General features: G+C 42.0%; 1 protein-coding gene across 2 annotated transcripts in view; it reads left to right on the top strand.

Moving 5' to 3' along the window:
* Uvrag (UV radiation resistance associated) overlaps window positions 1-24,842 on the top strand; it is a 317,269-nt gene that overhangs the window by 279,193 nt on the left and 13,234 nt on the right. For both annotated transcript variants that reach the window (XM_042689000.1, XM_042689006.1), the window contains one exon: window positions 4,302-4,393. In XM_042689000.1, the coding sequence (XP_042544934.1) occupies window positions 4,302-4,393 (92 nt within the window). The remainder of the gene's footprint in view (window positions 1-4,301; window positions 4,394-24,842) is intronic.

Here is a 24,842-nt window from a genome sequence, read left to right as displayed (position 1 = left end):
TACATGGGCAAGATAATGAGTACATTTCTTATCAAGCATTGTAGCCTCCTCCTTTGTTAAAGTTGGAAAACTTTTTAACTAGCCCAATCAAAGAAGGAATTTGCACATGGCCACGAAGTTGAGCTAGGTTTGTCACTCAGCTTTTCTGACCACCCACTTCGTCAATCTTTCCATTTCCCTGTGTAATTATTTTGAAGATACTGACATATGTCTGTGCTTTAGCATTTAAAAGAAGTGAACAATATACTTAATATTTTTTCCTTTGAAATTATTCATTTTTTTTCTTCCTTTTCTGAGTCCCACTCCAATTAGTAAGTAATTAACCATTTTGAGCACCAAGTTTAAGCTTAACCTGAATGCTAGAATGATGATAGGCTAGAGAGTCTCTAAAGGAAAAATGGACTTGATAAATTATCTGATATTGATATATATGATACACTTAGATCAATATCATATTGTAGTTTTGTTTTATGCAAGTTTGGGGTTGAACTCAGTGGCTCAAGCTCTTGCTCAGAATACTTGTTTGGTTGGTTCTTTGAGCCAAGCTTCTAACCTGATTTTTTTTTTTTTATTAAAGCTAGAGTTTTTTAGACTTTTCTGCCTAAGCTAACCTGAAACTAGCTAGCATCATTAGCTCTTAGCCTCATGAGTAGCAAGGATTACAGGTGTGAGCCACTGATGCTTGGCTCCAAGGTGTCTTTAAGCTATAAAAATCCTGTGATTAAAATACAGGGCTATTCAGCAATTACAGAGTTAAAACCTGGGTGGTGGCTCAAAGTTTAGCATTTTCCCTTTTTGGTTGAAATCAAACCTGGAGAGAAACTTTCATTATGGTCTCTGAGAAGAATTCAGCTCCATTGTGGAGCCTGGGGATGGGGGCCTACAGTTGACTAAGTACTGGCTCAGAGACACAGCACTTGTTGTTACTTTAGTATTGGCTTTTTTTTAATATTTAATATTTTTCTGTATGAATCACAGGTGAAATTTTCATGCCATGTGTAAACAATTTCACTTTTTTATTGAAACAATGAATTCAGGAATGTCATATTGAAATATCAGCCATTTTGCTTTTATCAATGTATGGAGAAATACTTTTATATTAAAACAAGAAATGATGTCATTTAATATGGAGTAGATTTTATAATTCAAGGTTAGCAAATCTCAGGAGGTAATTTAGGTCACCAAGCTAGATTTGAAAAAGGAAAATAATATTTTCCTTGTCTTTCTCATGTACTATTACCAATTTCTTCCCCATACTTTGGGGCAGATGGAGGATAGGATAGTTTATGAAAGTGGTCCTGGCTTATTTTATCTGTGCAATGGACACTGTGGCCCTGGAGAATTTACTTCCCTTCATACACTTCCATTTCCCCATCTGGAGAAGAAAAGGATTGGTTTACATAGTATTCACGGTACCTTTTTGCTTTCGGTTTCTCTGTTGTTGTTGTTGTTGTTGCTGTTGCTGCTGCTGCTGGTTCTGCACCAGTACTGGGACTTGAACTCATGGCCATGCAATCTTGCTTGGCTTTTGGTAGTTAATGGGAGATAAGAGTTTCACAGAGGCCGGGCGCTGGTGGCTCACGCCTGTAATCCTAGCTACTCAGGAGGCTGAGATCTGAGGATCGCGGTTCAAAGCCAGCCCGGGCAGGAGAGACCGTGAGATTCCTATCTCCAATAAACCACCAGAAAACCGGAAGTGGCGCTGTAGCTCAAGTGGTAGAGCGCTCGCCTTGAGCTGAAGAGCTGAGGGACAGCGCCCAGGCCCAGAGTTCAAGCCCCACGACCGACAAAAAAAAAAAAAAAAGAGTTTCACAGAGTTTTCTGCTCAGGCTGGCTTCAAACTATAATCCTGCCCCCTGAGGTAGTTAGGGTTGCAAGCGTGAGCCAGCCACCAGCACCACCTGCCTTTCCATCTTTTTCTATTTCCATTTTAGAGCTGAGTAGAGATGTAGTATCTTACTCTTGGTCATTAGAATAGGACTTGTTCAATGTGTAGGCCAGTCTGTGAATGTTTCTGCCTCCTTGTTTAATGTGTGTATTCATTGTTCATTTAGGCTGCAAAGCCCATGCTATGTTTGGGCTTCATTTCACAGATACCAAAATCTCTCTGCTAGTTTTCAGTCACTGACAGACAGAAATCAAATAAGTAATAGACTCATGCAAGAGAAAAGTTACTCTTATTAGTAATTGTTCTAATTGTTTTTGTGTGTGTGTGTGCCGGTGCTGGGGCTTGAACTCAGGGGCTGGCCACTGTCTCCAAGCTTTGTGCTCAAAACTAGGGCTCTACTATTTGAGCCACAGCTCCATTTTTTTGGCGGTTTATTGGAGATGAGAGTTTCAATGGACTTTCCTGCCTAGGCTAGCTTTGAACCATGATCCTCAGATCTCAGCCTCCTGTGTAGCTAGGATTGCAGGCTTGAAATGGTTCTAATTTCATTGTGTATGCTAATACCATGGCTTGAACTCAGGGCCTGGAGCCCTCACTGTTCTGTTTTCCTGTTGGGCTGATACTTTATTGCTTGAGCCACACCCCTAGCAAGCATTTTGTTAGTTAATCAGAAATAGAATTTCTCTGACTTCTAAAAGGGCTGGCTTCAAACTATGATCCTCCAGATCTCAGCTTCTTGGGTAGCTAGGATTACAGGCATGAGCCACATGTACCCAGCTCATTAGATTTTTGCTTTTGTTTTTGTTTTTTGCTGGCTGTGGGACCTGAACTCTGGGTCTGGGCGTTGTTCCTCAACTCTTCAGTTCAAGGCTAGCACTCTACCACTTGAGCCACAGCACTACTTCCAGCTTTTTCTGTTTATGTGGTGCTAAGGAATCGAACCCAGGGCCTCATTCATGGGAGGCAAGCACTGTACTACTGAGCCACCTTCCCAGCCTAGTTTTTAATTTTTTTTTTTTTTTTTTTTTGTTGGTCGTGGGGCTTGAACTCTGGGCCTGTCCCTCAGCTCTTCAGCTCAAGGCGAGCGCTCTACCACTTGAGCTACAGCGTCACTTCCGGTTTTCTGGTGGTTTATTGGAGATAGGAGTCTCACGGTCTCTCCTGCCCGGGCTGGCTTTGAACCTCGATCCTCAGATCTCAGCCTCCTGAGTAGCTAGGATTACAGGCGTGAGCCACCAGCGCCCGGCTCTAGTTTTTAATTTTTAAGAAAAGAAAATATTTGAAGTTTTACTTAGACACCCTTAAATTTAAGCACTTAAAAGTAAAACAAGAAAGATACCCCTTCATGTCTACACACCCAACTTTCATCTAGGGCTATGCTATACTGAATATACTCAATCTCATCTACACTTTATAAACATTTTAAATGTAGTATATGGCTGGAAAAGATGCAAGAGTATGGTTTACAGTCTCTACACATCTAATGTGTAGGTGAGTACTGTGTGTGTCTGCCCATCCACTATGGTCAGGTGAGGAAGCAAATGGTGAGAAACTAGTGAGAAACTGCCAGGAGGTAGGAGTAAACACCAAGGTATAAAGGATACTCCTTTTTTTTTTTTTTAAATGCCACTGACAGAAATAGTCCCAAGAGAGGGAGAGCTATAGTTTTCTTCCTACTAGCTTCTTAGCTCTATGTTCTGATTTTGGACAAAGAAGAGAGGTGGAGACTGAAGAAAACTATAAAGCATAGCCCCATCAAAATGACTTCCTGCCCAGCACCATTCTAGCCACTCAGGAGGCTGGAGAATCACAGTGGCCAACTCAAACAGAAAAGTTCGTGAGACTCCAAAAACAATCAGCAAAAAGCCAGCTTGGAGTCATGGCTCAAGTGGTAAAAGCACCAATCAGCCAAGAAAGCTAAGCAATCTTGAGGTCCTGAATTTAGACCTCCACTACAAGCAAAAAATAAAAAAAGGAAGAATGCTTGATTTCTATGCATTGCCTATGCCAGTCAGACAGACAGATAGTTTCAGAGATGGGTACAAGATAGTCCTTATCCTTGTTTGCACAAAGGAAAGCGCTAGAGAAACAAAGAAAGCCACTGTCTCTAAAATGAAATTATGGTTTTATGGTATGTGTGCTTGGAAGTGGCATTAGCAAACCCTCCCATGCTCTGAGAACTGACTAGAAGACCAGATACCTGAGCCATTGAAGTATACAGACACTGTGTTTTTAGCACACAAGGGAACAGTAGATAAAGAAAAATACCATCCCAAGAGGGTGCTTGATAATGGAGATCATCCATTTACATCTCCTCTTTCAGAGTTCAAAAAAGTATTGAGTAGTTCACTTTTCTATTTTGTTGCCAACTATCTGCCAAAATGTCTTCTAATTCTATTCTTCCCTTTTGCAGCTAAGATACCAACATGGACTAGGGACTCCAGACTTGAGGCAAACCCTTCCTAACCTGAAAAACTTCATGGAGCATGGGCTGATGGTCAGGTGGTGAGTATCTTTGAGAACCAGAATCTTTCATGTAGGTAGTAAACCTGGGAGACTTCCCTGACTTCCATGTTGCTCTTCACTAGCCTTCTGGATATCCTTCTGCAGCGAGATGTCTGAAGTAAAGGAAAGGGAACTGTCCTACTTGGGTAGTTCTGAGCTTGGCTGGGTAAGTAGGTAGTACACCCTTTGAGGGAGAGGACATCTAGAGCAAAGAACTTTGGAGAGTTGAATAGACACTGAATCTTCAAGACTTGGAGAAAGAAAGAGAGAGAGAGAGAGAGAGAGAGAGGAAGGAAGGAAGAAAGAAAGAAAAGAAAGAGAGAGAGACAAGGGAAGCTAGGTATCAGTAGTTCACACCTATAATCCTAGCTTCATCGAAGGATGAAGGATTGAGGTTTGAAGCCAGCTGAGGCAGAAAAGTCTGCAAGACTCCATCTCCATCCAATTAACCAGCAAAAAACTGAGCTGGCCAGACTCCAGTGGCTCAAGCCTATAATCCTAGCTACTCAGAAGGCTAAGATCTGAGGATCAAGCTTCAGAGCAAGCCCAAGCAGACAAATCCAGGTAACACTTACCTTTGGTTAACCAACAAGATCTAGTTGTAGAGCACGCACACACGCATGCACGCACACAAGCTGGGCTTGGGTTCAGATAGTAGACTGCCAGCCATGAGCAAACAGTCCTAGTGAAAATGTGAGGCTCTGAGTTCAAGTCCCTGTACCAGCAGAAACAGAGAAAAAGAGATTCTGATCACATACAGAAGGGAGGGAAGGAGGGAAAGGTGAGAGAGGGAGAGAGGGAGAGGGGGCGAGAGAGATTCTGATCACAGACTTTTGTTCTCATCTGCTGGGTTAATGTGAAGTCCTGCCTCTCTGAAACTTGATTTTCTTACTTGTAATTCCTCCCTGCTCCTCTCTGGTTAGTTATGAGGATGAAACAAGGTATGAGGTAGAAAAACTGTGAGGAGGAAGGAATAAAACTTTCCTTCTATAAGGATGGGCTTTAAGGATTTTAAGAAAGTGACATCTGACATTTTTAATTTGTTTTTGGTCCAGTCTGATTCTCAAAATGACAGGTTTCAGACATCTGGATGCAGGCAGAACTCCTTTTAAGCAAACATTGAGCTAAGCACTCTGGGAGGTGATGAGAGGTATCCAGCTCCTCCCTGCACTCAAGGAAGTTGTGGTCTGATTGGAAACGGAAAGTTTCCTAACACAATTGGTAAATTACCTGAAATAAAGAAGAAAGGGACAGCCCACAGCACTACCTGATGAGTCAATAAGTGAAGCTTGCTCAATACTAATGGAAGATCGTTCCTGTATCATTTTCTGAAGAGACTATCTTTTCTCCAACTGGTGGATGATGACTCCTCTCTCAAGCTCCAAGTTCCCTAATATACAACTCTCTGTCTCCAGATCCCTTGTTCTTCTGCATTGTTTCATCTGTCTGCCCATGGGCTGGGCTAGTACCACATTCTTAATTATTATGAGACATAACTTTTATCATTGTCATTGAAGTTGAAAGATGCAACTCTCCTCTCCCCTGACATTTGGAACCATTTTAGAGAGAGGATACAAAAGACAGACTAGTACAATCAAAATGTCAGTTTTAGTACTGATAAAGCCACTTGGAAAATGTGGCTTTAGATCTGTAATAAAAGGGGCTTAGGAAGATATCACTCAAAATTGAACTCACTCTCACCATCACCACGTGAGCTGGAGAGCCACTGCCTCCCCTGCAGAGGAAGCCTTAACACACTGCAGAGAGCAGAGAGTGTTTGGCTGGCTCCTCTGCAGGAGATGTGAGCCAAAATTACCCAGATCCTGCTGAGCCTCTAAGTCACCAACAGAAGAGTCCTCCTCTAGCCAGAGGATGGAGAGACATTCCTAAGCCAGACTCTCATAGGAGAGAAAAGGAAAATGTTCCCAACCTTCTTGCTAACCTTCAGGGAGAAGCTTCTACTAAGTGCCTCTTCAAAACTCTTGCCTTTTCTTAAGAATCTTTTTTCAAAGTGAGTATGGTGGTTTGCATCTGCAATCTCAGCGACTCAGGAGGCACACATCAGGAAGATCACTGTTTGAAGCCAACTAGAATTAAAAAAAAAAAAAAATTAGCCAGATCCTATGTAAACAAACAGCCTAGGCATGAAACTCCCCTACTAAGGAGGTATTATAGGTAGAAGGATTACAGTCAGAGGCCAGCCCTGAGCAAAAATGAAAGTCCTACCTAGAAAATAATAATGAAAAAAGAAAAGACTAGAAATGTGGCTCAAGTGATAGAGTACCTGTCTAGCAAATTATATATATATATATATATATATATAATATATTTAGTTATATATTATATATAATCATTTGAGTGATTTAGAAGTTTTACGATATTTCCTACTAACATGGTGTCTAGTCATTTTTTAACACGCCTCTGTGAAGTTTTATAACTTTCTTCACAATGATCTTATACATCTTTTATTAGATCCTAGGTACCTTACAACTTTCTCTACTATTATCAATGTTTTATTATACTATTCAACTTTTTTGTGACTACGTACAGGAATACCATTGGTTTTTATTTAAAAAACAGCCTTACTAACATTGATTACAGTAGCTTATCTTAGTGCCCTTAAATTTTCTGTATACAGTTATAATTTCAGTGACTGTGCTATTTCCATTTTTGCAGCTTTTTTCTTGCATTTTACTGTGAAATACAAGCAACAGTGATTCCCTGCTTTGCCCTTGACTTCACAAAATCTAATTTTCCACCATTACAGATCTAATGGATACCCTTTAATGAAGAGAAGTTTTTCCTTTCCTTGTGTGCTAAAAGTTGGTTTTAAATCATGAATATATATTTTTTTAATTTTATTACATGCTTATTCTGAATCTATTGGAAGTATACTATATTTTTTCTCCTATAGCATGCTAATGTATTGAAATTAGTGTGTTTTCTAAGGTAAAACCAACTTTGTCTCTACTTGTCCTGGTGCAGTTTTTCCTTACATTGTTGGATTTGTTTGCTAACTTTTTAGAATGTCTAAATCTGCAAACTGAAATGAAACTGGCCTATAATTTTTTTCCTTTAGTTAAAATCCTTGTCTGATCTTGGCTTTGACAAGACCAAACATGAGGCAGTCCGTGCCATGAGTTTAAATGGAGGATCTTCCTCTTCTATTCTCTGAAATCGTTTATAGAAGATAGGAATTATCAGTATCTTGAAGGTCTCAGAGAACTTAGCAAAAACCTGGTGCTTTTTGTTTGTTGGGGCAGTGTTGATTTTTAACTACTGGTTCAATTTCTGTAATGATTACAGATCTCTTTATGTTCTGTTAAGTTGATGTTTAATACCCCATTACCTCACTGCAGTCTGGTTCCTTTTGTCATTCTGCTGAGGTTCCATTTATCTAGCCAGGAGCCTATTGAGCTCTGCTGCCAAACCCAAAGGTCCCTTTGCTGACCTCATCCTGTCGAGTGTCTCCAAGGCCTCCACTCTTCTTGGAACATAGTCCTTACTGACTTCTACAGTTCTCCCTCCTGGCCTCCTCATCTGAAATGTTTTTTTTTCTCCCTCTGGCTTATTTCTTTCATTCCACGTGATGGCCAAGTGGCACAGTTTTCTAGGTCTCCATCTTAGCTTCTCTCTGTCTTGTGTTCCTCTCATTCATTCCCACCATCTCAAAATTAAATAAATGAATAAATAAATAATCAGGACACTACTCCTTACAGTGTCACAGGCATCCGCCTCAGCTGTCCTGCTTCCCATCCTCTTCCTCCCAGCACAGACATCCAGTCTGCTTAGTTGTTCTGGGAAGTTATCATCCCTACCAAACCCAATCACATTCATAAGCAAACTCTCCATGTCTACCTGCCAGGTACATAACCATAGGTATCTTTCTGGCTGCTTCCCACCTCCTCTCATCACCACCCAGTCGAGGCTGCCACCTTCCCTATTCAGACAGCAGGGCCAGCACCATTCATCTCCCTGACTCTACTCTTGTCCCATCCACTTATTCTCCTTAGGAGCAGAGTGAGCTTTTTAAATTCTACATACGGTTTAACTACTCCGTAGCTTCACTGGATATCACATTCTGAGATAATTCTAAGAGTCCCCTCCTCACACCCAAGGGCTTCCTGTCCCCTGCCTCATGTGACCTCACTCTCTCCACTCTGGTGGTCATTGCTACATTGGTCTTCATTTAGTGACATGGCAACTCTTTGCTCTCTGAACTGTCCTACTTACTGCTCCTTCTGTCCAAAGTTCTTGTCATTACTCCTCCACTTCTGTCTCCTCATCCCGTCACCTCTCTTCCTCATCATCCTACATCTTCCTCCTTATCCTAGCACTTCATCAAAACTTAAGAAAAGGCACACACACAGAGGTTTTCTTGGCAAAGCTAGAGTATACATTCATTTTAGTAATAAAGACCAGGGGGGGTGGGAGAAGCGGAGGGCGGAAGGATGCCTATGATTCTAGCTACTCAGGAGTCTGAGCTCTGAGGATCAAGGTTCCAAATAAGGCCAGGCAGAAAGTCCATGAGACTCCTATCTCCAATTAAACAACGAAAAAGCTTGAAGTAGAGCTGTGGCTCAAGTGGTGCAAAAGCTCAGGGATAGTGCCCAGGTCCTGAGTTCAAGCCTAGGACCAACACACACACAGACACCTGGGTATGACAAAGCTTATGTAATTTTCCAATCTTTTTTTTTAAGATGAGTACAACATAAAATTAGAAAAGGTATTATGAGGAACAAATTACTGAAACCACACAGATAAGGCCCCTTTTTTCTGAGATGTCTTTAGACAGTATAACCAAAATATTTACATCGAAATGCTCCTCACAGAAGCCTGACTACCCTTTCTATAATTTCCAGTAACCCTCAATTCTTAGGTATAGAGAAATTAAATGACTTTCTGATCATGGTTGACCCATGAACCTGTCATAATAATACTAGAATTTAGGTTACCTGGCATTGAAATAAAATCCATTATGCCAGTGGGAAGGTGGCTCAGTGGTAGAGCGCTTGTCTTGCATGCATGAGACCAGGGTTAGATTCCTCAGCACCACATAAGCAAAAAGAAAAAAAGCCAGAAGTGGTGCTGTGGCTCAAGTGGTAGAGCACTAGCCTTGAGCTGAAGAGCTGAGGGACAGTGCCCAGGCCCAGAGTTCAGGCCCCACGACTGGAACCAAAAAAAAAAAATCCATTATGCCCCAGACTTACACATTTCCATTGTGCCCTTCAATACCTGCTGTGCCAAGCACATTAACAGGAGTGAACAGTAATAGCCACTTTATGGAGCTCTGATAGAAACGAGCTACTATTTTTCCAAGCAAAGTACTGGGAAAAGGAATGCTATGGAATGGCTCTGAGTCAAGACCACTGCAGGAAGTCAGGCTGGAAGTTACAAATCTAAACAAAGCTGAAACAAGCACTTCCAGCCTCCAAGGAAATCTGAGAATTTCCAAAAGCAGCCTTACACTGAGGAGTTACCTCCCCAGCCTGTGCTCCTTAGGGCAAAGGGTAAAAAAACTCAGCTCCTAAGGGAGGCTCTTCTATCTCTTGGGGAAGGCCACACTCCCATTTTCCACGTGATCATTTCCATTCACAGATTGCTCCCTGTGGAGGCACACTGTTGTTAGTTCTTTGGTATTGAGGATTTCAAATTGGCTGAAGATCAGCACCTTCATTCACTGAGTTCCTCCTTATGGTGAAGCTTTGGTGTTAATAGGACAGCTGGGGTTTTTTTGTTTTGTAAAGAAAAGATAAAAGTCTTGTAACAAAATGATTTTTTTCTTGCACATCACAAAATTTTTAACCGGTGTTAGAAGCATCTTCCTACCTGATTCATCCTAAAATTGACCCCTTTTTGTCTGACACACACTGTAGCATGAACCCAGTTCTCAGTTGTTTTATACCAGCTTTTTCCAAAAGAAGTCCCCAGTTCTCATCCCAGGATCACGAACCCAGTTAGATGGGCAAGCATCACAGTTTTGCAAAGCAGAATTTCAGCTCAGATCCTGTGTTTCTGCGTACTTTGGTTAAAAGTCATCAGAATGCCACTTAAATATTCCATTTTTCTTTCTTTTTCTACTGACTTCGAAGTGGTCTAAAGTCCAAGTTGACATCCCTGTCCAGATCTGCCGCGTGTGCTGAGTTATGTTCAGGGAAGAATGTACTCGAAAGCTGTTGATGATGGCTGCCAAAAGATGATAAGCCCAGCACTGAGCTGAAAAGATGATGTGTTGTGGTTGCTGTGTGATGGGACCTCACATCCGAGTCCCCAGACAGTACCTCGATTATGTTCCCACCACCCTCCCAGTCTGACTCAACTGACCCCCAGACATAACACTCATTTCTGATCTCAGTTCTTCAGTTGATGAGTTCCCAGTACCCAGAATAGTCCACCCCTTTGTCTGCCCTATGGAGATGCTTTCTCAGTCCAGCCCATGTCTTCCCTTATCCATCCATCCACTCTATGGTCAGGCACAATGGCACATTAGACACAAAGGTGTTCCCTCAGTTGATTAGGTCACTTCTGCATCTACATATTAACCTTGAGACTTGTGAGCAACTTGAGCTTGGATGTATCTTACTCATCTCTGTAGTTCCAACCTGCCACCAGGGAAGTGAATGAAGAAGTCATCAGTTCTCTTATTTTCATGGAATACAACCCTTGAATTTGCATTCAAGGGGCTTATAGCTCCTTGAATGAAATAGTAACAAACAAGTAATAGAATGTATAAAGTGAGATAAGGAAGAAATATATCATCTCCAATACTGAGAAGCAGCCCTTTATTTCATAGCTTGAGGGCTCCAGAAATGACATTTTTAAATGGACCTGAAGTATAAGAACTGTGTGGTAGGGTTTGAGGACTGGGGTATGAAACAGTGGCCCAGTTAAATAGAACAAGTAAGACTGGGAATTTGAATATCAATACCAACACTTACTGTGTCTGTGACTTCAGGCAGATGTGGATTGTCTGCCTCACCCTCTTTACCTATAAAACGAAGATAATAGTGCCAATTTGGTGATAGTGCCATAAGATTAAGTCTTTAAGTGCATAACATGCTGCCTAGCCCTTAGTCATACCCAATAAATGGTAGCTATTATAAAAATGTAATGAATAAATGAATCAGAGGTGTTATATCTGTTTTAAAATTTAAATCCACTCTTTGTTATATGGGGTTTTGTTTTTCTTTCAATTCTATAGTCATCTTAGAAATAGTTATAAAATATGGTTCTTGTTCACATTTTTTGTGCCAGTACTAGGGCTTGAACTCAAGGCTTTGCACTCTTACTTGGCTTTTTCCACTCAAGGCTGGTGCTCTACCATTCAAGCCATACCTCCACTAATGACTTTTTTGCTAGTTATAGATAAAAAGTCTCTCGGATTTTTCTGCTCATGCTGGCTTAGGACCACAGTCATAAGATCTCAGCTTCCTAAGTAGCCAAGATTTTAGGCATAAACCACACTGGCACCTGGCTTTTGTCACATTTTTATATAGTGGCTCATAGTCTCTTGTACATTAGTGGTTCAAAATCACCACCATTTCCCACTTACTTTCTCTAAGTCCTTTTGAGGCCTTCTGCAGGTGGAAAGATAGTACCTACAGATCTGTTTGCCTACAACATTTTTAGCACTTGCATTCTTACTCTTTGCATATTCTAAAAGTTATGATTTATGAAAATGTCTTACTTATAAATTTTTTGGTTCTTATTCAGGCTAGTACCACCTTGATGAGGAAAGTAAGGCAGTGACCATGAGCACTATTTTTCAGGTCAGAAAATTGAGACTCAGAAAAACAAAATTACTTGCCAAGATCAGAGGATAATCGGTGATGGAACTGGGGCCAGAAACCCAGGCTTCTGGGTCCCTGTTCTCCACCATGATGTGGTAGAAGATGGCCTGTATATGTTAGTAGTCATTTTGTTCCTTCTCTGCCCCTCAGCAGATCTCCTATCTCAGCCCCATCGTCTTCCACCCACCAGAATCATTGAGAGCACTGGGAAGACAACGCTAAGGATAGGCAGTGGTTCTGGTGAAAGCATCCTTGTTGCTTGTCCTACCCCATTTACCTCAGGGAGAAAGGAAATTGCAAGTCATAAGACTTGGAAAAGAATTTAAGAGTCTTAACACTGAAAGAAAAAATGCTTATTTGTTCCAGCTTTATTGCTTAAAAAGCAAGAACAGGGGGAAAGAAGGCATTGGGATTAGATGAGTGATCTAAAAAGGAGGTTAGTTGCCTATAGTTTTTATCTTTCATGAATAGTTTGTTCTTTTCTCAAAGTAAGATATGGTTAAAAAGGAGGAGGAAAAAAAGCAGTATTTCCAAAGCCCTCTGTTTGATTGTATTGGTGGAAATTGTGACTCTTTCCTGAATGCAAGCTTAAACTAACATCATCATGCAAGGCAGTGTGTGATATAAAGGAGGGAACACTAGAGTTTGGGAACAGAAAATGTGGGTTCTTATTTTAGCTATATCATTATTTTAAAATTGTTTTTGTGTATCAGTTTTGGGGGTATTTTTGAAATATTACTGGGGTTTGAACTCAGGGTTTGCACTTGATAGGCAGGTATTGTAACCCTTGAACCATGTCTTCAGCTCCACCCCTTTTTTTGCTTTGCTTTTCAGCTAGGATCTCTTCTTTCCCTGGGCCAGCCTCAGGTTGTGATCCTACCTATACCTCCCTCATAACTGGGATATAGCTTCTATGGTAGCCAAATATCAGTTGTTTTGTGTTTTTCTTTGGGGGGAGGTTGTGTGTATGTGTGTATTGAAGTTTGAACTCAGGGCCTTGAGGTGTATCAGCTTTTTCACTCAAGGCTGGTACTACCATCTGAGCCATACCCCAATTTCTGGCTTTTTGCTGGTTAATTGGAGAAAAGAGTCTCATGGACTTTCCTGCCTGGGCTAGCTTTGAACCAGAATCCTCAGATCTCAACTTCCTGAGTAGCTAGGATTATAGATGGGAGTCATCAGTACACCACAAGTATTAGGTTTTTTTTTAAGTGAAATTAATAGCATTCACCCTGTTTCCCAAGCATAACTGTAAGGAACCAATGAGATAATGTTTATAAAAGTGTTTATAAACTGAAAAGAACTATATAATGTATTATTAAGTATTACTAATGCATTTGGCAACTCATTGTCTTCCTGCATATAGTACTGTTCAAGAGACAAGGGAGATTCAAATGTATAAGATTTCCCTGCCTTTGGCTAGTAGACAGTTGTTTAGTTTCTTATCTAAAGGAACAGATAAAACAATGAAATGTTCTGAAAAAATGTTTTGAAGGATCATGTCACACACAGAAATATTCCTATGTGGTGTTCATTCTCAGCACCTGAGCGCCAGCTTCAGTGGGCAGTTTACCACAGTGATAGAGGCCAGCAGAAGACAGACTTAATTCAGGAGACTGAGTGGACCTTGGAGCCAAGCAGGGCTTGAGTACTGAGGAGAATCCCTGGCCATCTGAGTGTGCTAGAACATTCCTCCAGACCTGTGTGATATTCTGTGGACAGTAGTGTTGCAAGCTGTTCTGAAAAGCCCTTTGCAACAGGAGTAGTGGGAGGGGCCTCTCACCCTAGTGTTGGACTCTCCATGAGGCGCTCCTGATGCTGTGCTTCAGATCTCATCTTCCTTTCATTTTTGAAAATAGAGAGGATCAGACTCATCAGCATCAAGTAAATGTGTAGAAAAAGAAAGTAAGAGTTTAGAAAAATGATTTTCAGTCTTCTAAGAATAGTAAAAACCTAAAATAAGTGAGCCAGCCTGCATTCTTTAAAGTCACAGCGATGATGGAATAGTAATGAGAAAATCTAATATTAAAAGCTTCAAAAAGCATCACTTTTTAAAAATCAGTCTTCCTTCCCTTCCCCTCCATCATGCTTCTGCTGAATACAGAACTGAATTCTGGCAGGTGACCTCTGAGGAACTTAAAAAAACAAGTCTCATTGCCCATAGGCTTTTAAACTTGGTCACATAGCATTGTCTTTGAAGTCTCAGGAGTCCTACTTTAGTATTACATGGGCTTGAGGCTGGCATCTCTAATACAGAAGTACAACATAGTGAAAAGTAAATGAAAAAGAAAGTTTTATTGGAGTTATTTACTCTTAAGATGGCTATTTTAGAAGGAACCGTGACAAGTCATCTCCTTGCCTCTAGACAGGAACACACAAGGCATATGGGTATCTGTAGTATTTTAAAAGACCTTGGGGGACCAGGTTTCTTCCATAACTCATTCCAGAGTTTAAACACCCTCCCTTCAGGAAATTCTTCCCTATATTTAACTTACAGGCCCCCTCCTGCGGTTAACACCCATTTCCGCTTTTTTCTGTCTTCAGTCAGGATGGAGAACAGCTGTCTAACATCCTTTTGTGCACTAACCTTCTACCAGTGACAGGGAGCTATTTGGGTATCCCTGGCCATTTCTCCTCTCCTCCAGTAAGCAAGCCTTGGAGCCAAACCCAGATCTTTCCTTTTTGTTCTCCGTTTTCTTTATTTCTCCTTTTTGATTACAAAATAATACATCCAATGACTAAAATTTGGAAGTTGTAAAAATATGCAAAAAGGAGCCAGCCATGGGCTGGCGGCTCCTGCCTATAATCTAATCCTAACTACTCAGGAAGCTCAGATCTAAGAATTGCAGTTCGGAGCTACCCTTGTCAGGAAAGTCTGACACTCTTATCTCCACTTAAGCACCCAAAAAGCCAGAAATGGAACTGTGGCTCAAGCAGTAGACACTAGCCTTGACCAAAAACTCAGGGGCATCACCCAGACCCTCTGAGTTCAATCCCCAGGACTGGCTCCCCCCCCCCCAAAAAAAAAAGCAAAATGGGTGAGGGTCAGGGGAACAGGCTCGCAAGCAAGTTTTCTAGGTATTTAGGTATTAATCTTTTTCTTTTTCTTTTTTTTTTTTTCATCAGTTGTAGAACTTGAACTCAGGGCCTGGGAACTTCCTGAGCTTTTCTGCTCTAGGCTAGCACTCTACAACCTTGAGCCATATCTTCACTTCCAATTTTCTGGTGGTTAATTGGAGATAAGTGTCTCTTGGACTTTCTGCCCACAGTGGCTTTGAACCATGATCCTCAAATCTCAGCCTCCAGAGTAGATAGAATTATAGGTGTGAGCTACCAGCACCCAGCTAGGTTGGTTTTGGTTTTGGGGTGTTTTTTGTTGTTGTTGTTTATTTGTTCTTTGGGTTTTTGGGGTTTTTTTTGTTTTTTGTTTTGTTTTGTTTTTGTCAGTCATGGGGCCTGAACTCTGGGTCTGGGCACTGTCCCTCAGCTCTTCAGCTCAAGGCTAGCACCCTACCACTTGAGCCACAGCGCCACTTCCAGCTTTTTCTGCTTATGTGGTGCTGAGAAATCAAACTCAAGGCCTCATGCATGCAAGGCAAGCACTCTATCACTGAGCCACCTTCCCAGCCCCTAGGTTTGTTTTTTTTTTTTTGAGGGGGGTGTCCAGTGATGGGGCATGAACTCTGGGCCTGGGCACTGTCCCTCAGCTCTTCAGCTCAAGGCTAGCGCTCTACCACTTGAGCCACAGTGTCACTTCCGGCTTTTTTCTTTTTGCTTATGTGGTGCTGAGGAATCGAACCCAGGGCCTCATGCATGCAAGGCAAGCACTCTACCACTGAGCCACCTTCCCAGACCTAGATATTTCTTATCTAACTAAAATCCAATCTTCTATACCAGTGTCATTGAGTAGAAATACAGTGAGTCACATGGGACAGCCATATTTATTTATTTATCTATTTATTTATTTATTTATTTTGCCAGTCCTGAGGCTTGAACTCAGGGCCTGGGCACTATCCATGAGGTTCTTTTGCTCAAGACTAGCCCTCTTCTACTTGAGCCACAGCACTTCTTCCAGCTTTTTCTGTTTATGTGGTACTGAGGGTTTAAACCCAGGGTTTATACATTTTAGGCAAGCACTCTACCACTAAGCCACATTCCCAGACCATGACAGCCATATTTGAAAAAGCAAAAAATAAGTCACTTTGGTAACATTTTTTATTTAACCCAAATAAAATCCGAGGGAGCTGGGAAGGTGGCTCAGTGGTAGAGTGCTTGCCTTGCATGCATGAGGCCCTGGGTTCGATTCCTAAGCACCACATAAACCACATAAGCAGAAAAAGCCAGAAGTGGGCACTGTGGCTGAGGGACAGTGCCCAGGCCCAGAGTTCAGGCCCCACAACCGACCAAAAAAAAAAAAAAACTCTGACCAAATAAAATCCAAATTATGTTATATCCAAAATCATATCTTGTCAACAGGAATTGTGTTGGTGAAAAAGAAGATTAGGTCCTTCCTATACACTTTATAAGATCTGGCATCACAGCTGGATTCATACATACTGTGTTTTATTCTGCCTTAAATACCCTGCCTAAGCCAAGCACTAGTGGCTCATCCCTGTAATCCTAGCTACTCAGGAGGCTGAGATCTGAGGGTTCAAAGCCAGCCTTGGCAGGAAAGTCCATGAGACTCTTTTTTCCAATTAACTACCAAAAAACCAAAAGTGGTGCTGTGGCTCAAAGTGGAAGAGCACCTGCCTTGAGCAAAAGAGCTCAGGGATAGCCTTCAGTTCAAGCCCCACACAAGAAAGAAAAAAAAAGTACCCTCCCTTTCCTTTCCACCCCCCTGCACACATTTACACACACACACACACAGCTACGCACGCGTGCACGCACACACACACACACACAAGTCACTAAATGTGCACTGTTAACATGCTTTAAGTGGCCAAATACAGCCTTCTCTGCTGAGCCATCAGATGATTGATTACTGACTCCCTCCTCCATTATAATATGCAAAGCTATATACTGTTCACAAAGGAGGAACTTCTTAATTATAAGAACATTATTTTGTACAGCAGAGCCTCTCAGACTTGTCAAGTGAGTGTCAGTAATGTCTACTGAAATATGTATTGAAACACAAGCAATCATATCAAGCATAAGTACTGTTGCTATTCCGAGTACAAGGAGATCTCTTTAGATTGTCATGGCTAAAGAAGAGGTAGAACTTGAACTGGGTGTTTGAAGATGGGCATGCTTAAGTGAAGAGGGAGAGGAAATTAACAGAAGATCCTTTGGCTACTCTGCACTAAAAAGTCACTGTTTTTAGGAGGTGTTCTGTAGCATGTACTAACAGGTACCAGTAGATAGCCATTCTTCTATATCTAATTCCTATACTGAGTATCAAGAAGCCTAGGCAATAAGATATTTGCCCACTAAAACTGACAAGCACTGGAAATGACACTGCTCACTGACCTTTGGGATGATACAGATATGATTTTCTGAGTGTTGATGTTGAGGCTGTTAATGTTGCTTATCCCACCATTTTCCTGTTCTGCTGAATACATGAGAAGTAATAGCATTATAGCTAATAGTGAATGTTTGTTGCTGTGGCCAGACCCTCTTCCAAAGCACTTTAAGTGTGTTTATTTACTTAACTTGCTTAATCCTCTCAATAATCATGTGGTTAGGGCCCATCATATTCTCCCATCTTACAAATGAAGAATCTGAGAAACTGAAGGGTCAGAATAATAAAAGGATGTCACAGCCATCAAGCAAGGGAGCCAAGAGTTGAAACTGGGCAAGAACAGTTTTGGAACCCTTGATTTAAATCACACAGTACAGTATCTCATAACTGTATTAAGAGCAGGTGTTGTACCCAGGGGATCATTAACATCTGGCATTTTCAGAAAAAAAAAAAAAAGTCCTGTTATTACCACCTTCTGGTTTTCTTCATTCCTCTCAGCCTGCTCCTTTTTAGGTCATTTGGATGCTTCTCCCTCACAGTCTCAACATCTTAGGGTTTCTAAAGCATCAGTCATGGGTCCTCTTTTTCCTCATTATTCTTTGTGCATATAAGTTGGTGGCAGAGCTGTATTTAAATTGCCTTTGGGGCTGGGCCCAGTGGCTCACTTGTGTAATTCCAGTAACACAGGAGGCAAAACAGGAGAATCACAATCCTAACCTGCCCAGGAAAGAAACATGAGACCCTATTCAAAATATAAGGCAAAAAGGGCTAAAGTATGGCCCAAGTGTAGAGCACCTACCTAACAAGCATAAAGCACTGAGTTCAAACTCTACTACCACCAAAAATTAAAAGTAAAATAAATTGCCTTGTATACATCTTCACAGTACATAGTACATACTAGGCAGGGGTGGGGGGAGTATCTGTCTATCATCCCATCCTAGGCACCATAAGCCTAGTGGACTGTAGGACTCTGTTTTCAATACATGGAACCTGCACCTATTCCCTTACACCAGCCGAAAGTCAGGCAGAACCCTTAGTTTCTCTCCTCATCCCTCTCACCCTGTGTCTAACTCTGGTGATTCCTGCCTATTTTTCCCACTCTATTTGTCCATAGCTGAATTTCCCTAAATACAGAAGCCTCCATCATCTCTCATCTGTACAACTGAGTAGCCTAAAGTCTCCCAGCATCCACTCTTGTTTCCCCTGCCTCTTCTGTTTTCTAACTGCAACCAGAGCTTACTTTCCAAAATCAGTGAATATCTCTGTCTTCTTCTTCCCTCCCAATACACAGACACAAACTTGCATGATACACATTGTGTTAATCAACTTTCTGTCACTGTGTCAAATCTGAGACAAATCAACTTAAAAGAGAAAGGGTTTATTTGGAGAATTTGATCAATGTAGGGCAGATATGCTGCTTTTGGGTCTTTGATAGGGCTGGGGGATAAGACAGAACATCAGTGACAGAGCATGTGGCATAGCAAAATTGTTCTTATCAAGATGTGGATGTAGAAAAGAGAAAGAGGAAGGGACCAGGGCCTACTAAACCATTCAAGGTTTACCTTTAAGGACCTGAGACCTCCCAATAGTGACAAGCTGGTAAATAAGCCTTTAACACATGAGGGGCATTACAAATCCATATCATAGCACACTTACATTTCAAGATAAAAAATCTAAACATGTATTGTGGACTGTTGCATGTTCTAGACTCTTGTATCATCTGCCTTTCAACATATCACTCTCCACGCACTGCCCTTTTGGGTCCCCCACCATCATTCTTCTTAACAGAGTCTTGTCATCTGCTGTTTTTCTGCTAGAAAATACTCAACCACCCTGGCCTTCACCCAGTAAAGAACCCTACTCTCCTTCCTAACATTAGCCTTTTCTGGTTCAGCCTTCCATTGTAGGCTCTCAGCCCAGGCCCTCTCCTGTGTGGTGTGTGTCTAGTGGTTGGTTTACATTTGTGTCTGGGGTTTTGTGACACGTGTCTGCCCACCCCCTTAGACAATAAGCTCCGTGGAAGTAGGATCTCTGGCTTTTCCATCACAACTATGTCCCCAGAGTTAGTACAGCACCTGAAGCATGATACATCCTTGAAGAAGGGAGCCAGTCAATTAATTTGTGAATGTCCCATCACTGTCTTATGCCATGCCTCTTTTAGCAGTACAGAGAAACCCCAATAGTGTCACTAGGTCCCTCAGGAGAGACCCGCAGTCTCTGACACATCAGTGGCTAAAACTATCTCAGTGGCTAGTGGGCAGCCACTGTAACTTGGGCACTCATATGACTGACCACAGAGTCTCTGAAAATGGTGGTAGAAGCACCATCGTTTTTCTTTTAAAACAACAAACTCCCGTAGTTTTGACTCATGTCAGAGTTTATTAGAGATTGGATGGTAGCTAAGCTTTAGCAACATCTTTCAAAGACTTCATTTCACAGTTTCTGTCATTGGCCTCAGGAGCTTCATGCTTCCTTTAGCTTCCTTCCAAGTCAAGTTTTAAAATTCCTAAAGCATTCTCTGACCAGGGTTTTAATTTCCCTGTTGAGTTCTTTCTGGGTCTGGGTTCTGTGAGATCGCTATTTCTCTGGTTTCCCTGGCAAAGGTAGAGCTTTCTATTTTTCTAGTTTTCAGCATAAACAATTTATTATTCCCAAGTCCCCTGTGCTGTCCAGACACTGCAAGGGGTCCCCAGGTAACCTTCCTGGCATCGCTTCCCTCGTTTTCCCGTGTCCTCTTGTACGATGTTCCTCACGCGCAGTATAAATGACATCAAGATGGGCTATGTCTGTTTCTACAGACCATTTTATAGTCCTCATAATGACGGTTGCCTGACTGTAATTTCACTATGTTCGTTTGTGTGATGATTTCTCAAAGTGAAAGCTGATGGGTGACGTGTTGACTTGACCCCTCCCACGACCTCTCCTTGGCCCCTGAGAGATCACTGTGTGTTCCCCTGTCCCAGGGAGCTCTGCCTGGAAACAAGCTGGCTCTGGTGGATCCTGGGCTGGGGGTGCACCCTCACCCTTGGGCCCTGGCCTGTGCTTCTCTAAGCTGGTCTCTGATGTCCATGGCTGTGGAGGCCCTGTGTCCAGGCCCTCAGCATCCCATCCCTGGGAAAGTGATTTCCTTAGCTTACTTATTTTGTCCTCTGCCTGTGGAACTTTTTCACAGATTCACCTTTCCATCACTAGTCAGCTTAAGTAAAATCTAAAGGTTCCCTTGTTAGGCCTTTTTACATACTCTTGTTTTTATTTAGTCAGACTTTGGCAAGAAACTTTCCAAACTGAACTCAGGGGAAAGGTGACCACAGCCTTTGCCTTGGGCCTCAAGATTGATTCTATTTTTATTTTGTTCAGTGCTTTTGTTAACTTGCAGAGCAAAGATTAGGCACTTGTACTTATCTGGTAATGGTGAGAGGTCTTTAGATCACCTGCTATGGCCAGGAGATACTTACCTCAAACTATTCACCTTAGCTACCTCCTGGGAGACTGGCTCTTACTATTAACTTTGGTTTTTCCAAAAGGTGGCTCAGTGCTTCCATTTGATCTGAGAGAGGGAAGAAAGAAGATAAAACCCCCACCCCTTTGCTACATTTTGAAAAAGGATAGTAGCCTAATTTATGGAGGTTGTTTTTTGAAAAAACTAACTTTATGTCATAATTTCTTAGCTGCCAAGAGACGTAATTCTACTTTAGCTATGCCTTGGCAACCTCCTTTTGGCACTCCGCACAGCCCTGTCATTGCTCTGCATTATTTAAGCAGTAATCTTTAAGAAGGTGAGAAACTATTATTGCTTTTTAGCTCAGTTGACATGATATTGGCGTGCGCTAGTACCTAGAGCTTCAAACATTCCTGATGGCTATAAACCAACCTAAACACCTCCGGGTAGAGGCCTTGCTGCCATGAGGTCATGGCTTGCTATAGGGGAGAGAAAGAAGAAGATCAAATGTTGTTTAAAAAACTTTTTTTAAATTTTAAGTATTCTTATTCCACCAAGTTGTAGCTGTAGATTTTGGCATTGATCCAGACAATCAAGATTTAGTGTTTTGACCAGCTGTGATCCAGTGAGGTCCTCTGAGGAAACGCTCAGAGGGGAGGAGTCTGTGAACTGTGCAGTGTGTGTGAGCTCTACCCACAAAACAGGCCCAAGTGAATCAGAAAGAATCTGTAGGAGATGGGTTTTTTAATCCATCTCCACTTCAGGAATTCTTTTCTCTCTGTCTTTCTCTGTGTCTTGCTCTGTCTCCTCTCTCTCTCTTCTCTGTCTCTGTGTCTGTCTGTCTCTTTGTCTGTCTCTATCTGTCTGTCTGTCTCTGTCTCTCTTTCTCTCTCTCTCATACTAAGGCGAAAAATTCAAGGTCTTGACTTTTTCACTCAAAGGTGGTGCTCTACCACTTGCCCGAGAGCTCCATTTCCACGGTTTTTTGCTGGTTAATTAGACATAAGAATCTCAGTCTTTCCTATCTGACCTGGCTTCAAACTACAATTCTTAGATTTCAACCTCCTGAGGAACAAGGATTATGGACATGAGACACCAGGGCGTGGCATCAATACTTTTTTTTTTTTTTTTGATCCAGTCGTGGGGCCTGAACTCTGGGCCTGGGCGCTGTCCCTTAGCTCTTCAACTCAAGGCTAGCGCTCTACCACTTGAGCCACAGCGCCACTTCTTTTTGCTTATGTGATGCTGAGGAATCAAACCCAGGGCCTCAGGCATGCAAGGCAAGCACTCTACCACTGAGCCACCTTCCCAGCCCCATCAATACTTTTGATGTGGTAAATCTTTGCAATTTGTCCCTGCTTCATTTTTTTATAGAATTTCTTTTTGGTAATAATGATGTCCAAAATGCTTGAAAATATTTTTTAAAAATCCTACAATGTCCAGAAAGCCAGATAAACTAACATAGGCAGGAGGAGAAGAAAAATGTTCAAATCCACTGGACCTCAAAGTGTTTAACCTCATCCCATCCCTACTAGATGTTTCTGGTGGCACCAGAAACCTTAAAGGCCCTTGGGATCAGGCCAAAGAAGGAAGGTAACATCTGTTGAGTTGGTTATGTCACAGCTTTAAACTTCCTGGTGGCTTTGTGACCTTGGGCAAGTTACCTTCTCCCTGGACTTCACCTTCCTCATTTGTGGCATGGGATGTTTGTACTTCATAGTTGCATTGGGAGAATTAAATGTGACAAGGCATTCAAAACTGTTGACAGGGTACTTACTTAAACTGTTTATTTCTTGAATAATAATTTATGAACCTACTCCTTGTGCTAAGAATTTTACTTATACGTCTCATTTAATCCTGAGACATGTGCCCATTATACAGAACATTGTGCCTTACCAGTGACCCATGTTTTCCAGGTCTCCCAGGGGTGGAGGTGCCTGTAGAGAACATCACCTGTCCTTTCTTACTTTCTACTTCAGGCAGAAAAATGAAGAGGCAAAAAAGAGGTGGTAGGGAAAAAATGGTAGAGTGAACTGGTTCTGCCATTTCTTGGGCCAGCTTCATGTTGAGGAATTCATAGTTTAGGAAGTACTGACCATGATTCTCGTCATTTAGGTTAACCAATAAAGGAAGTCCCTCTCTTATAAAAAGTCTCTTTGAAGCTAAATTCATAGAGAAAGAAAATGATGCATCAGGGATTTAGGGACCATTGGAATACCCTAAAGGATATACATTTCTGCAGGTATATACCCTGGAAATTCTTGTGGTCCCTAAGTAGTTGGTAGGTCAGATCATCTTACAAGGGAAACCGTTCTTTATTCAGAGCTTTCCCTACCTCATACCATCAAGAGAAAACTAAATGCCCATTCACGGCAGGCAGAATAAATTGATTGGTTGAAACTTTTTTCTGCAGTGCTCTTTGACCCTTGCCTTTTTTACTTTTATTTATTTTTTTTATTTATTTTTTTTGGGGGGAGGGGGTCTCGTTTTGGGGCTTGAACTCAGGGCCTAAGTGCTGTCACTGTACTTTTTTGCTCAAGGCTAGTGCTCTACCACTTTGAGTCACAGCACTACTTTGGGTTTTCTGGTAGTTAATTAGAGACAAGAGTTTCACAGACTTTCCCGCTCCTCCGATCTCAGCCATCTGAGGATTACAGACATGAGCCACCAATGCCCAGGTCCTTTATTTATGTATTTATTTATTCGCATTAGTTCCTGGAGCTGTAGGTGGTAGCAAGTGTCCTGTTCCTGTTTAGAGCAGCAGACTATGTGGGCAAGAACATCAGAAAGAGGGTTAGACTCCACTCTGTCACTGCAACTGTGCAGACGCGAGGGTCTTTGAGTTTCAGTTGCCCCTTTTTCAGTAAAATAAGGATAATACTTTTGGAATTGTGAAGCCCATAAGCACTAATCATAATTCTGGCTACTACGCCACTTAGTGTGTATGCCAGGGAAGTGGCTCTGTACCTCAGAGAGGTAGAACTAGCCTTGAGCAAAAGAACTCAGGGACGGTGCCTAGGTCCTAAGTTCAAGCCCCACAACCAACCAAAAAAAAAAAAAAAGCAGTTTATAGGCTAGGCATTCTGCCAAAGATTTGTATAAGGTACATTAAGTAGGTAGGTTTCATCAGTTAGCCGATGAAGAGAACACCACATGCAATTCGGTCACAAAAAGAAGTTTATTTACCAAACTGCTGCCCCCTCCAAGAATGCTTGAGAGGTGTGGCCGAAAGGGGAGACCCACCTCCAGGCCAAGACTTATCTAAGCCAGTGAAAGGTGTGGCCACATTGGATCTGGATGTGACCTCAGGGCCTGAGGCCTTACTTTTGTTGTTGTTGTTGGTGGTGGTGGTGGTGGTAGTGGTGCTTGTGGGGCCTGAAATTTGAGCCTGGGCTCTGTCCCTCAGCTCTTCAGCTCAAGGCTAGCATTCTACCACTTGAGCCACAGCACCACTTCCAGCTTTTTCTGCTTATGTGGTGCTGAGGAATTGAACCCAGGGCTTCATGCATACAAGGCAAACACTCTACCACTGAGCCACCTTCCCAGCTCCCCCTTTTTTTGTATATATTTTTTATTGTAAGAATACTGTACAGAGGGGTTACAGTTACCTGAGTAAGGTAGTGAGTGCATTTCCTATCGAGCATTGTTACCTCCTCATTTGTTTTTCCCCTACCATCCCTTCCCTCCCCAACTCCTTCCCTCCCCCCCACCCCAAGTTGTAAAGTTTGTTTTCAACATAGTGTCTTGTACATCTCATTG

This window comes from Dipodomys spectabilis, unplaced genomic scaffold, assembly GCF_019054845.1.
Source record: "Dipodomys spectabilis isolate Male_0828 unplaced genomic scaffold, ASM1905484v1 ptg000003l, whole genome shotgun sequence".
Classification (NCBI taxonomy): Eukaryota; Metazoa; Chordata; class Mammalia; order Rodentia; family Heteromyidae; genus Dipodomys; species Dipodomys spectabilis.
The sequence above is the reverse complement of the archived record's forward strand: the minus strand, read 5'-3'. Positions and strand labels throughout refer to the sequence as shown.